This window comes from Garra rufa, chromosome 24 (genome assembly GCF_049309525.1).
Source record: "Garra rufa chromosome 24, GarRuf1.0, whole genome shotgun sequence".
NCBI classification, from domain to species: domain Eukaryota; kingdom Metazoa; phylum Chordata; class Actinopteri; order Cypriniformes; family Cyprinidae; genus Garra; species Garra rufa.
Window position 1 is genome coordinate 33,837,479 of NC_133384.1, and position 13,529 is coordinate 33,851,007.

The 13,529-nt window shown below is 30.7% G+C and overlaps 1 protein-coding gene across 1 annotated transcript; it reads left to right on the forward strand.

The window, feature by feature from the left end:
* Nucleotide 1: 1 nt before the first annotated feature.
* arf2b (ARF GTPase 2b) lies at nucleotides 2-5,227 on the forward strand. The gene is made up of 5 exons (XM_073830827.1): nucleotides 2-123; nucleotides 947-1,102; nucleotides 1,284-1,394; nucleotides 1,492-1,616; nucleotides 4,209-5,227. Exons 2-5 carry the CDS (start codon nucleotides 955-957, stop codon nucleotides 4,368-4,370), a joined length of 546 nt encoding a protein of 181 aa, XP_073686928.1. The 5' UTR covers nucleotides 2-123; nucleotides 947-954; the 3' UTR covers nucleotides 4,371-5,227.
* The last annotated feature ends 8,302 nt before the right edge of the window (nucleotides 5,228-13,529 follow it).

Sequence of the window (13,529 nt, forward strand, 5' to 3'; positions counted from 1 at the left end):
CGTTGTTAGTGATGGGCGGGGCTGGCCAAGCCGGTGCGTTGAGTTGCGATATACGCCATTTTGCAGTGACAGCGGTGCGCTAAAGCAGTGGAGACAGAAAGCTCGAGAAGTCTCGGTTTAGAGGTAATTTTATTTTGCTGCCTTTGTGATAAACATTTTAATTATTGACGATTAAGTCAAGCTCGTTAGTCATTTATTAAGTCGTTTTCAAAGTGACAAAATCCGCCGTTTGAAATGCCAGCTGGCTGCTATTATCTGGTGTATAGCTAGTCGGCTAATTTGCTAAAGATGATTGGTTCATAAAATGAGTTTATTTGAGAAAAACTGTTTTACATTCCTGGAGTAATATGTTGTAGTAGTTAAAACTGTCTGTAAAACATCTTAAGAAATTGTTCGTGCTCAATAGTGTAACGTAAATATACAAAGCTAGCCCTCCTGCTTTTATAACACAGGTTTATGGTGACGTTGGAATTTATGTTTTAATATTATTGAATTAAGCATAGTTTTATGTCATATTGTAACTTTGTATTAAATGTAGACGCGCTGCCAGTCTGTCAGTGTTTGTCCCAGACACATCTGATCGTGTTTGTTTATTTTATTAGTCATTTATTTACAAAAAACACTGAATGTGCCTTGTGTTTGACAATAAACAGTCATTTAAATGACATTAAATTAGTTTTTAAAACTCCAGTGTCTATCCCACTTTCATAGACAGATGTTGATGGTGTTTATCCTTGTATAATTTGATTCATTTAAAAAAAAAAAGCGTTTTTATTCTTCCTGTGATATGAAAATGTATGACTTTGTATATTGAAAGACATTATATTGTCATTACAGGTTTTTTTTCTTTTCTAACCCAGCATTACTGAAATGCATGTAGTTTATGCATCTGTGTTGTGTAACTCTTTTTAAATTGTTAATATATGTTTATCTCTTATTTTTGCAGTTTAAAGCATGGGGAATGTCTTTGCAAACCTGTTTAAAGGTTTATTTGGGAAGAAGGAGATGAGAATTCTCATGGTGGGTCTTGATGCCGCCGGTAAAACCACCATCCTGTACAAACTCAAGCTGGGAGAAATAGTCACCACCATTCCCACTATCGGTACGGCTGAAGACCTCTTCTGTTATTTGTTTTTGTCAGCGTTTGGTATCCTGAAAAACACTTTCAAATACTTTTAGTCAGTCTGACTATCTCATGCTTTGACCTTGACTTGTCCATCATGGTGCACAAGAGTCTTTTGTGTTTTGCTGTGCATTGTTGAATTCATGTCTGTGTCCTGCAGGTTTTAATGTAGAGACGGTAGAGTATAAGAATATCAGTTTCACAGTTTGGGATGTTGGTGGCCAGGACAAAATCAGACCTCTTTGGAGGCACTACTTCCAGAACACTCAAGGTATGAGAGCCAAAAACAATTGTGATGTCCATTCTTGGGTCCTGAGAATTTGACATGGTTGCTGTTGTACTGATTTTCCTGTTATTCCTGGTGTCAGGTCTGATCTTCGTAGTGGATAGTAATGACAGAGAACGTGTTAATGAAGCCAGAGAGGAGTTGACGAGAATGTTAGCAGAAGACGAGTTGCGTGACGCTGTGCTTCTCGTTTTTGCAAACAAACAGGTGAGCATCACTTATCTGAGATGTCTATCCAATATTAAATGCAAATAATAAAAGTAACTGAGATTCATTGACCTGTCAGCTTTAGAATGGAGAAGAAAATGCTTTCCATACCATGTTCATACCACGATCAAATTCTTCAGCATTTTAGCACAAATTTTAATGGTTTTAGACTGATGCCAATGTGGGCAGGTTGGATTCTCATCTGAAAAAAATATGACCCAGACCACATTAAACACAAGTGAACCCTCAGAGATCCAGTGAGGCAGAAAAGCATAAATAAAGTAATACCTGACTTTTCAAATAAGGGTAAATCTACACATAAACGTAGCTGACCCAATGAAGTTTTGATGAAAAATAAATGTGGCATATTATCATGCTAAAGATGCACAAAATGGCATCAGCCATTTTTTCTGTAAGTAAAATATATAGGAAAAGGCAGACACGTCTGTAATTTTTAAACATCTTAAGCATAAATGTGTGACCATTGTTTGGGCTGTGCATTGGGAATCAAACTTTTACTTTTTATTTTATATTATATTTTGTTCTCACACAATAGAAACTATTCAGTGAATGGTACAAAAATATTTTCTTGTGTTTTTTGAGTTTGAGTTTGTCATTATTGTCTTATTAATGTAACAACATTTTTTTTTTATTAAATTGTATTAAATATTTCATTGTATCGCCGCCTTGGGATTAGATGTTTTTGTCAACATTTTAAGCAGTTTTGAGATATTAAGCTTCAAAGTTTTTATTTTCCATAGACTTTTGTAAAAAGAATCCTTTTTGTTTAAAAAAAACCCCAAAATGTACATGGCTTACAAAAGAAACATCTTATATATGATTTATTTATTTATTTACCTTTCTTTAAATGCATTTGTGTGCTGAATTATGAATTCAAAATATGTCACTTACTCTTTAAAAAAAAATTGTGAATTTTTGCAAACTTAAACACCTAAAAATTTTATTGACACAAAATAAAATTGTAATAAAATATATATATATATATATATATATATATATATATATATATATATATATATATATATATATATATATATAGACGGTTTCATCGGGCGCACGCGCCTGGACCTAAGTTAACTTCCGGTCTGTGTTTGTTTATCTGTCTGGTTCGTGTCGCGGGCTACAAACGCAGCTAATAATGAGTAATGAAGTTGTCAGGTTATTGTGCTGTGGTATGTGTTTCCCAAACATTTATTTATTTGTGGCGACCTGCCACGATATAAAAACCGACTGATTTTCCAATTGGAAATTGGAATTAATAGACTAATTAATTAATCTATTAATAGACTTCGTTGAATAAACGCAATGCACGTTTAAAACTCAAACCGAGGCGTGGGTGTTTTTATATCACTTTATTATGTATTTCATTATATATATATTATGTATTTCTGAAGAAAGACTGTCTTTAGAAAATGTCATTTTCATGTCATCCTGCATAAGGCAGCGTTTTTAAATTAAGAGCTGCTTTGTCTATAGCCGTTACCGGGGAAACCTCGTTTCTCGTGCTTAAAGCACCTCCTGCTGGCAAATAATGAGTTTGCATTTTTAATAAATCAGTCTAATTTACGCAGCCAACATATTTCGCTTGTTATTAAAAAAATAATCTACTCTAGAAGGATTTAGCTGTTGTTATTGATTCTATTTGGATGTCTACCGGAAGTTAAGTTTGGGCCACAAAAGCGCGCATGCGCAGTAACGTTTGTTTATGTTGTTGCCGTTGAAACCGTCTATAAAATATGCTTTTGTTTTAATTTTTGCAATATTTAAATGGCCAAACAGTGACATTCCTATATATTTGTGATATTTGTGCTGAATTATGAATTCAAATCATCAGAAAATACTGGTCATTTTTTGCAACCTTAAACATCCTAAAAGAAATAGTTTTTGTAATATAATTGCTTCCCAACAAAATATGTAAGGGTGAGAAAAGATACATAATGAACTATTAGTGCTTGTATTTCTGAAGTTTAAAGCAATTTTTAATGTAAAACTTGGGTGTGCTTTTCATGATCATAAAAAAAAATTACATAAAAGTTTTACTCCTTAAATATCCAGTTTCACTTAATGTCACATCGCAGAAGTAAAATAATGTGTGAATGCCAAAAACTTACGTAGCAAAGGTATGTTTGTAGCAATAGCCAAAAACACATTGTATGGGTCAAAATTATTGATTTTTCTTTTATGTCAAAAATAGATATTTTATAAATTTCCTACCATAAATATATCAAAACTTAATTTTTATGTGAAGTAATATGGATTGCTAACATAATTCGGACAACTTTAAAGGCGATTTTCACAATATTTAGATTTATTTGCACCCATATATTCCAGATTTTCAAATAGTTGTATCTCAGCCAAATATTGTCCTATCCTAACAAACCACACATCAATGGAAAGCTTATTTATTCAGCTTTCAGAAGTATAAATCTAATTAAATTAACCTTAAATGAACTGTTTTGACTGATTTTGTGGTCCAGGGACGCATTTCATGTTAATTTGACATGACTGATGCGTATGTTATCTGGTTGTCTCTGAATCTCTGCAATTGAATTTGTCTCCTGTCCATCACAGGACCTTCCCAATGCCATGAACGCCGCTGAGATCACAGACAAACTGGGCCTTCACGCCCTCCGTCATCGTAACTGGTACATCCAGGCCACCTGCGCCACCAGCGGAGACGGGCTCTACGAGGGTCTGGACTGGCTCTCCAATCAGCTGAAAAATCAGAAATGAGCTCGTCTACCGCCTCCAAATCTGTGTGTGTTTGTTGTCGTGCGAATGGGTAGGTGTGCGTGACTTGTGCGCGTGTTTGAGAGAGCGAGACATACACACGGCTACAGTACTGACCCAGACTTTGACTGAACTCAGTATCCCATGTTCCCCTTTTTCGTTTAGGTTTGGGCATTGCTGATTCAGACTGTGTTTGTGTGTGCGTGTGTGCATAGTTTATCTTTATTATGCACGTTAGCAAGAATGTATCGTGTTCATGTGTGTATGAAGGCTTCTCTGTCTGTTTGCTTGGTTTGGGAATGACCCTGGCGTGCCTTTTATACACACACATCTCCTCTTATCGTTCCAGCTCACAAACTGTAATACGACTCTCGTTGTTTTTGCTCCGTACTGCACCATGCGTGGTTTTCACTTGGCGAAGAAAGAACCAAGGTTGTCGTAATAAACCTGCAATAACCTAGTATTACAGGCCTGCTTGAATATACAACCTGTACACTTTCGATATATATCCCGTTTAAAATTGAGATTAAAAACCTGCCCTGTATCTTTAGGAAAAACTGTTGTAACCTGTATCAGGTCAGGATCGATTCGCTCAGATTTTCCCCCAAACCACCATCCTTGATCGTTCTTTTGAGTCATTTGAAAATCAGGCTGTTTTATTTCCGGCTCTTCAGCTCCATGTTTTAATTTGTGAATGTGTCCAAATGTGGGTAGTGGAGTTGTGGGCAGATCTCTGGTTTCCTACTGTACACTACCTGTTTCCAGCCGCCACACAGACCCCAAGCACAATCACAGACTGCTGAACATTCCCCCACCACCAAATTGTTGGATTTGATTTGAATTAAAAACATCATATATTACATGTTGCTTTATGTTCATTTCGTGTGTCCTTTCGTGACGGAAGGTTTCCCACTTCAAGTTTTTTCTTTTATGCCAAAAATCAGTAGGATATTAAGTTACGATCATGTTCCATGAAGATATTTTGTAAATTTCCTATCATAAATGTATCAACTTATTTTTGATTAGTTATATACATTGCTAAGAACTTTATTTGGACAACTTAAAAGGTGATTTTCTCAATACTTTTTTTTTTTTTTTGCACCTTCAGATTTTAGATTTTTAAATAGTTGTATCTCAGCCAGATATTGTCCCATCCTATCAAACTATATGGCAGTCGAAAGCTTTCAGATGATGTATAAATCTCAATAAAAAAAAAAAAAGGACCCTTATGACTGGTTTTGTGGTCCAAGGTCACATTTTACCCAAAGATTGTTTAATTTTTGATCAAAATAAAATGGTTACTTCAATTTTGGATTGTAGGTCAGACAGAGTTCCCACGCATCCTGGAAAATTGACTAAATCTTGTAGTTGTCCTGGAAAATTATTATTATTATTATTACACTTTTTATTAAATACTTTTTTTTACTGTACTAGTTACTAGTATATACTTGTATACTAAAATTGGTTTTGAAAATTGTTGTAATATATAATTAATAGCTCATATTAATGAGTGTATTTTAGAAGTCATGGCCATAAACTGTGTTTTTAAAGACTTATATATTACTTTAGGTCATTCTCCTTGTCTTTTATTTCTGGCATAATTAAAATAAAAATGGACTGGAAATATCCTGGAAAATGATCACCGAAAAAGAGTAGGAACCCTGTCAGAGGTTTTAGATGTGTGACTCTAAATACTTCTAAATCAAGGATCTTCAACAGTGTTTTATTTATTAAGTTAACTAAAAAAATAGCTTTGCAGTGTAAGCATCATTATAAGATAAACTAGTGTCTATCAGTTTGGGGCCAGATTTTTTTTAAAAAGAAATTCATATTTTATTCTATTTTACTTTAGTCAGGATGGATTAAATAGATGTTACAAAGTTTTTAAATGTCTTTGAAAGAAGTCTCTTATGCTCACTATATGGCTGCATTTATTTATTTTTAAAATAACCATTTTCTAATTGAATATGTTTTAAAATGTAATTTATTCCTGTGATGCAAAGCTGAATTTTCAGCATCAGTGTCACATGATCCTTCAGAAATCATTCTAATATGCTGATTTGCTGCTCATTAATGAAACATTATCAATGTTAAAAATAATTATTAATTGTTGACCATGGTTTCCACCAAAATACTTAAACTGACTTTTTTTTTTTAAACTGTGCTTACTTGGTATTCACCACAGATGACTAGACTAATTCTAACTGTTGATAGTATTAATGTTTATAAAGGAAAAGCCTAACAGATGGATGTATTATTCTTTTATTTGGGCAAACTGCATGTTATTTTTTGTAATTTGACCACTTAGAAAGACGTCTGTGACTGAGAAATGAATATGAAAAGGAGGTAAGAATTCATTTTTGATTCAATTCTTGTTTGCATAATATTACCATGCTGAAAAATAAACAAACAATAGAAACCATCAAAGAATATGTAATGGGTTTAATGGTTATAATGGAAATTGCACCCTAAAAGTAAGACTAACAGGGTAGTCTCTACTGGTAAATGGTTGCCTTCTATTGGTGGCCACTAAATCCTAATGCAACATGTCCCAAAACACACTTTTATATAAAACCATTTTTAATGGTTTTCATTGTTAAAATTTGATGGTTTGTAATATTTTATAATGGTATTTGTAATGGAAACCTTTAGAACTTCTGTAGTTTCTGTTGTTGTTTTTTTTCCAGCAGGGTAGGCTATTGTGTAATTCAAAATAAATTTTCTACAATTTGAGATTGTAGCTAATGTGTTCAGTTACAAAAAAAAAAAAAAAAAAAACTGTTTGACTTAAGACTATCAATGATTTGTCCTCCCAAATAATAGCTGCGGGCTAAAGTGTGTCAGAATCCTCAGGTAAGCTGCGACAGAGGCTGAATCACTGAAGGTAATCGTTGTTTTGCTACATCCACATGTGAATATGAAATCTTTTCCTTGTTGGTTTGTCAAAATAACAAGCAGGAAATCTGACTTGATATTGCTCAATGATTAAACTTCCCTTTGACCTGACACATTTACTTCTAACGTATGTGGGGCAAGGTGTGTCATCACGTTTTATGGGCCCATGTTATAGATGTTTTGTTCTTATTTCAGTTGACAACAGGTCCTGAAATATAATTAGTATTAATTAGACCTTCTTTCTTCATATCTAAGGGACAACTTAAAGGGATAGTTCATCCAAAAATTATGACTCTGTCATCATTTCAGCCTCATGTTGTTCCAAAACAGATTAACTTACTTTTTACTTAAAAGAAAGTTTGTCTTCGTGCATATCCACCTTTTTCTTAAACACGGAAGTAAGCCAATGGGCGAGACTTCCAGTTCATTGTCCGCTTTAGGGAAAGAAGAATAACAACATGTATAAACATGGTAAAACTGTTATAAACCAGTGTGTTCATACATTAAAATAATATGGTAAGACACACCAAATTTGCAATATCAAGCAGCAAAATTAGCTGTTTTGTATGGAAGCCCGTTTCCGCCACTGAATAAAAAATAAAAGTTAATTGGGACTTTTTATCATACAATTCTGTCATTTTTTCTCAGAATTGCGTGATACAAACTCACAATTCAGCCTTTTTTTCTCAGGATTGTGAGACAAACTCGCAACTGTGTGTTTTAAAGTCAGAATTTAGAGATATAAACTCACAATTATGTGTTTTAAAGTCAGAATTTAGAGATATAAACTCACAATTGTGTGTATTAAAGTCAGAATTTAGAGATATAAACTCACAATTGTGTGTATTAAAGTCAGAATTTAGAGATATAAACTCACAATTGTGTTTTAAAGTCAGAATTTAGAGATATAAACTCACAATTGTGTGTATTAAAGTCAGAATTTGGAGATATAAACTCACAATTGTGTGTATTAAAGTCAGAATTTAGAGATATAAACTCACAATTGTGTGTATTAAAGTCAGAATTTAGAGATATAAACTCACAATTGTGTGTATTAAAGTCAGAATTTAGAGATATAAATTCACAATTGTGTGTTTTAAAGTCAGAATTTAGAGATATAAACTCACAATTGTGTGTATTAAAGTCAGAATTTGGAGATATAAACTCACAATTGTGTGTATTAAAGTCAGAATTTAGAGATATAAACTCACAATTGTGTGTATTAAAGTCAGAATTTGGAGATATAAACTCACAATTGTGTGTATTAAAGTCAGAATTTAGAGATATAAACTCACAATTGTGTGTATTAAAGTCAGAATTTAGAGATATAAACTCACAATTGTGTGTATTAAAGTCAGAATTTAGAGATATAAACTCACAATTGTGTGTTTTAAAGTCAGAATTATAAACTCAAAATTGTGTTTTAAAGTCAGAATTTAGAGATATAAATTCACAATTGTGTGTTTTAAAGTCAGAATTATAAACTCAAAATTGTGTTTTAAAGTCAGAATTTAGAGATATAAACTCACAATTATGTGTTTTAAAGTCAGAATTTAGAGATATAAACTCACAATTGTGTGTATTAAAGTCAGAATTTGGAGATATAAACTCAAAATTGTGTTTTAAAGTCAGAATTTAGAGATATAAACTCACAATTATGTGTTTTAAAGTCAGAATTTAGAGATATAAACTCACAATTGTGTGTATTAAAGTCAGAATTTAGAGATATAAACTCACAATTGTGTGTATTAAAGTCAGAATTTAGAGATATAAACTCACAATTGTGTGTATTAAAGTCAGAATTTAGAGATATAAACTCACAATTGTGTGTTTTAAAGTCAGAATTATAAACTCAAAATTGTGTTTTAAAGTCAGAATTTAGAGATATAAATTCACAATTGTGTGTTTTAAAGTCAGAATTATAAACTCAAAATTGTGTTTTAAAGTCAGAATTTAGAGATATAAACTCACAATTATGTGTTTTAAAGTCAGAATTTAGAGATATAAACTCACAATTGTGTGTATTAAAGTCAGAATTTAGAGATATAAACTCACAATTGTGTGTATTAAAGTCAGAATTTAGAGATATAAACTCACAATTGTGTGTATTAAAGTCAGAATTTAGAGATATAAACTCACAATTGTGTGTATTAAAGTCAGAATTTAGAGATATAAATTCACAATTGTGTGTATTAAAGTCAGAATTTGGAGATATAAACTCACAATTGTGTGTATTAAAGTCAGAATTTGGAGATATAAACTCACAATTGTGTGTATTAAAGTCAGAATTTGGAGATATAAACTCACAATTGTGTGTATTAAAGTCAGAATTTAGAGATATAAACTCACAATTGTGTGTATTAAAGTCAGAATTTGGAGATATAAACTCACAATTGTGTGTATTAAAGTCAGAATTTGGAGATATAAACTCACAATTGTGTGTATTAAAGTCAGAATTTAGAGATATAAACTCACAATTGTGTGTATTAAAGTCAGAATTTGGAGATATAAACTCACAATTGTGTGTATTAAAGTCAGAATTTAGAGATATAAACTCACAATTGTGTGTATTAAAGTCAGAATTTGGAGATATAAACTCACAATTGTGTGTATTAAAGTCAGAATTTAGAGATATAAACTCACAATTGTGTGTATTAAAGTCAGAATTTGGAGATATAAACTCACAATTGTGTGTATTAAAGTCAGAATTTAGAGATATAAACTCACAATTGTGTGTATTAAAGTCAGAATTTGGAGATATAAACTCACAATTGTGTGTATTAAAGTCAGAATTTAGAGATATAAATTCACAATTGTGTGTTTTAAAGTCAGAATTATAAACTCAAAATTGTGTTTTAAAGTCAGAATTTAGAGATATAAACTCACAATTGTGTGTATTAAAGTCAGAATTTAGAGATATAAACTCACAATTGTGTGTATTAAAGTCAGAATTTGGAGATATAAACTCACAATTGTGTGTATTAAAGTCAGAATTTAGAGATATAAATTCACAATTGTGTGTTTTAAAGTCAGAATTATAAACTCAAAATTGTGTTTTAAAGTCAGAATTTAGAGATATAAACTCACAATTGTGTTTTAAAGTCAGAATTTAGAGATATAAACTCACAATTGTGTGTTTTAAAGTCAGAATTATAAACTCACAATTATGTGTTTTAAAGTCAGAATTTAGAGATATAAACTCACAATTGTGTGTTTTAAAGTCAGAATTTAGAGATATAAACTCACAATTGTGTGTTTTAAAGTCAGAATTTAGAGATATAAACTCACAATTGTGTGTTTTAAAGTCAGAATTATAAACTCACAATTATGTGTTTTAAAGTCAGAATTTAGAGATATAAATTCACAATTGTGTGTTTTAAAGTCAGAATTTAGAGATATAAACTCACAATTGTGTGTATTAAAGTCAGAATTTGGAGATATAAACTCACAATTGTGTGTATTAAAGTCAGAATTTAGAGATATAAACTCACAATTGTGTGTATTAAAGTCAGAATTTAGAGATATAAACTCACAATTGTGTGTATTAAAGTTAGAATTTAGAGATATAAACTCACAATTGTGTGTATTAAAGTCAGAATTTAGAGATATAAACTCACAATTGTGTGTTTTAAAGTCAGAATTATAAACTCAAAATTGTGTTTTAAAGTCAGAATTTAGAGATATAAATTCACAATTGTGTGTTTTAAAGTCAGAATTATAAACTCAAAATTGTGTTTTAAAGTCAGAATTTAGAGATATAAACTCACAATTATGTGTTTTAAAGTCAGAATTTAGAGATATAAACTCACAATTGTGTGTATTAAAGTCAGAATTTGGAGATATAAACTCACAATTGTGTGTATTAAAGTCAGAATTTAGAGATATAAACTCACAATTGTGTGTATTAAAGTCAGAATTTGGAGATATAAACTCACAATTGTGTGTATTAAAGTCAGAATTTAGAGATATAAACTCACAATTGTGTGTATTAAAGTCAGAATTTAGAGATATAAACTCACAATTGTGTGTATTAAAGTCAGAATTTGGAGATATAAACTCACAATTGTGTGTATTAAAGTCAGAATTTAGAGATATAAACTCACAATTGTGTGTATTAAAGTCAGAATTTAGAGATATAAACTCACAATTGTGTGTATTAAAGTCAGAATTTAGAGATATAAACTCACAATTGTGTGTATTAAAGTCAGAATTTGGAGATATAAACTCACAATTGTGTGTATTAAAGTCAGAATTTAGAGATATAAACTCACAATTGTGTGTATTAAAGTCAGAATTTAGAGATATAAACTCACAATTGTGTGTATTAAAGTCAGAATTTGGAGATATAAACTCACAATTGTGTGTATTAAAGTCAGAATTTAGAGATATAAACTCACAATTGTGTGTATTAAAGTCAGAATTTAGAGATATAAACTCACAATTGTGTGTATTAAAGTCAGAATTTAGAGATATAAACTCACAATTGTGTGTATTAAAGTCAGAATTTAGAGATATAAACTCACAATTGTGTGTATTAAAGTCAGAATTTAGAGATATAAACTCACAATTGTGTGTATTAAAGTCAGAATTTAGAGATATAAACTCACAATTGTGTGTATTAAAGTCAGAATTTAGAGATATAAACTCACAATTGTGTGTATTAAAGTCAGAATTTAGAGATATAAACTCACAATTGTGTGTATTAAAGTCAGAATTTAGAGATATAAACTCACAATTGTGTGTATTAAAGTCAGAATTTAGAGATATAAATTCACAATTGTGTGTTTTAAAGTCAGAATTATAAACTCAAAATTGTGTTTTAAAGTCAGAATTTAGAGATATAAACTCACAATTATGTGTTTTAAAGTCAGAATTTAGAGATATAAACTCACAATTGTGTGTATTAAAGTCAGAATTTGGAGATATAAACTCACAATTGTGTGTATTAAAGTCAGAATTTAGAGATATAAACTCACAATTGTGTGTATTAAAGTCAGAATTTAGAGATATAAACTCACAATTGTGTGTATTAAAGTCAGAATTTAGAGATATAAACTCACAATTGTGTGTATTAAAGTCAGAATTTAGAGATATAAATTCACAATTGTGTGTTTTAAAGTCAGAATTTAGAGATATAAACTCACAATTGTGTGTATTAAAGTCAGAATTTGGAGATATAAACTCACAATTGTGTGTATTAAAGTCAGAATTTAGAGATATAAACTCACAATTGTGTGTATTAAAGTCAGAATTTGGAGATATAAACTCACAATTGTGTGTATTAAAGTCAGAATTTAGAGATATAAACTCACAATTGTGTGTATTAAAGTCAGAATTTGGAGATATAAACTCACAATTGTGTGTATTAAAGTCAGAATTTAGAGATATAAACTCACAATTGTGTGTATTAAAGTCAGAATTTGGAGATATAAACTCACAATTGTGTGTATTAAAGTCAGAATTTAGAGATATAAATTCACAATTGTGTGTTTTAAAGTCAGAATTATAAACTCAAAATTGTGTTTTAAAGTCAGAATTTAGAGATATAAACTCACAATTGTGTGTATTAAAGTCAGAATTTAGAGATATAAACTCACAATTGTGTTTTAAAGTCAGAATTTAGAGATATAAACTCACAATTGTGTGTTTTAAAGTCAGAATTATAAACTCACAATTGTGTGTATTAAAGTCAGAATTTAGAGATATAAACTCACAATTGTGTTTTAAAGTCAGAATTTAGAGATATAAACTCACAATTGTGTTTTAAAGTCAGAATTTAGAGATATAAATTCACAATTGTGTGTTTTAAAGTCAGAATTATAAACTCACAATTATGTGTTTTAAAGTCAGAATTTAGAGATATAAACTCACAATTGTGTGTATTAAAGTCAGAATTTAGAGAATTTTTCCCCCAATTTTAAGGGGGAAAATGACTGATATGTTCTCAGAATTGCCAGTTTATATCTCACAATTCTGACTTTATTTCTCAAAATTGTGAGTTTATTTCACGCAATTCTAAATTCATTCTACAGAATTAGATTAGTTTATATCTGACAATTTTGACTTTATAACCCGCAATTGCGTCTTTACATCTCAGAATTCTGAGAAAAAAAGTCAGAATTGTCAGTTTGTATTACACAATTCAGAGAAAAACAAGTCAGAATTACGAGATGTAAACTCGCAATTGCATTGAATTGTAAAAGACAAATTTGCAATTCTTATTTTTTTTTCCTCAGAATTGCGTCATAAGCTCACAATTGTGAGCTA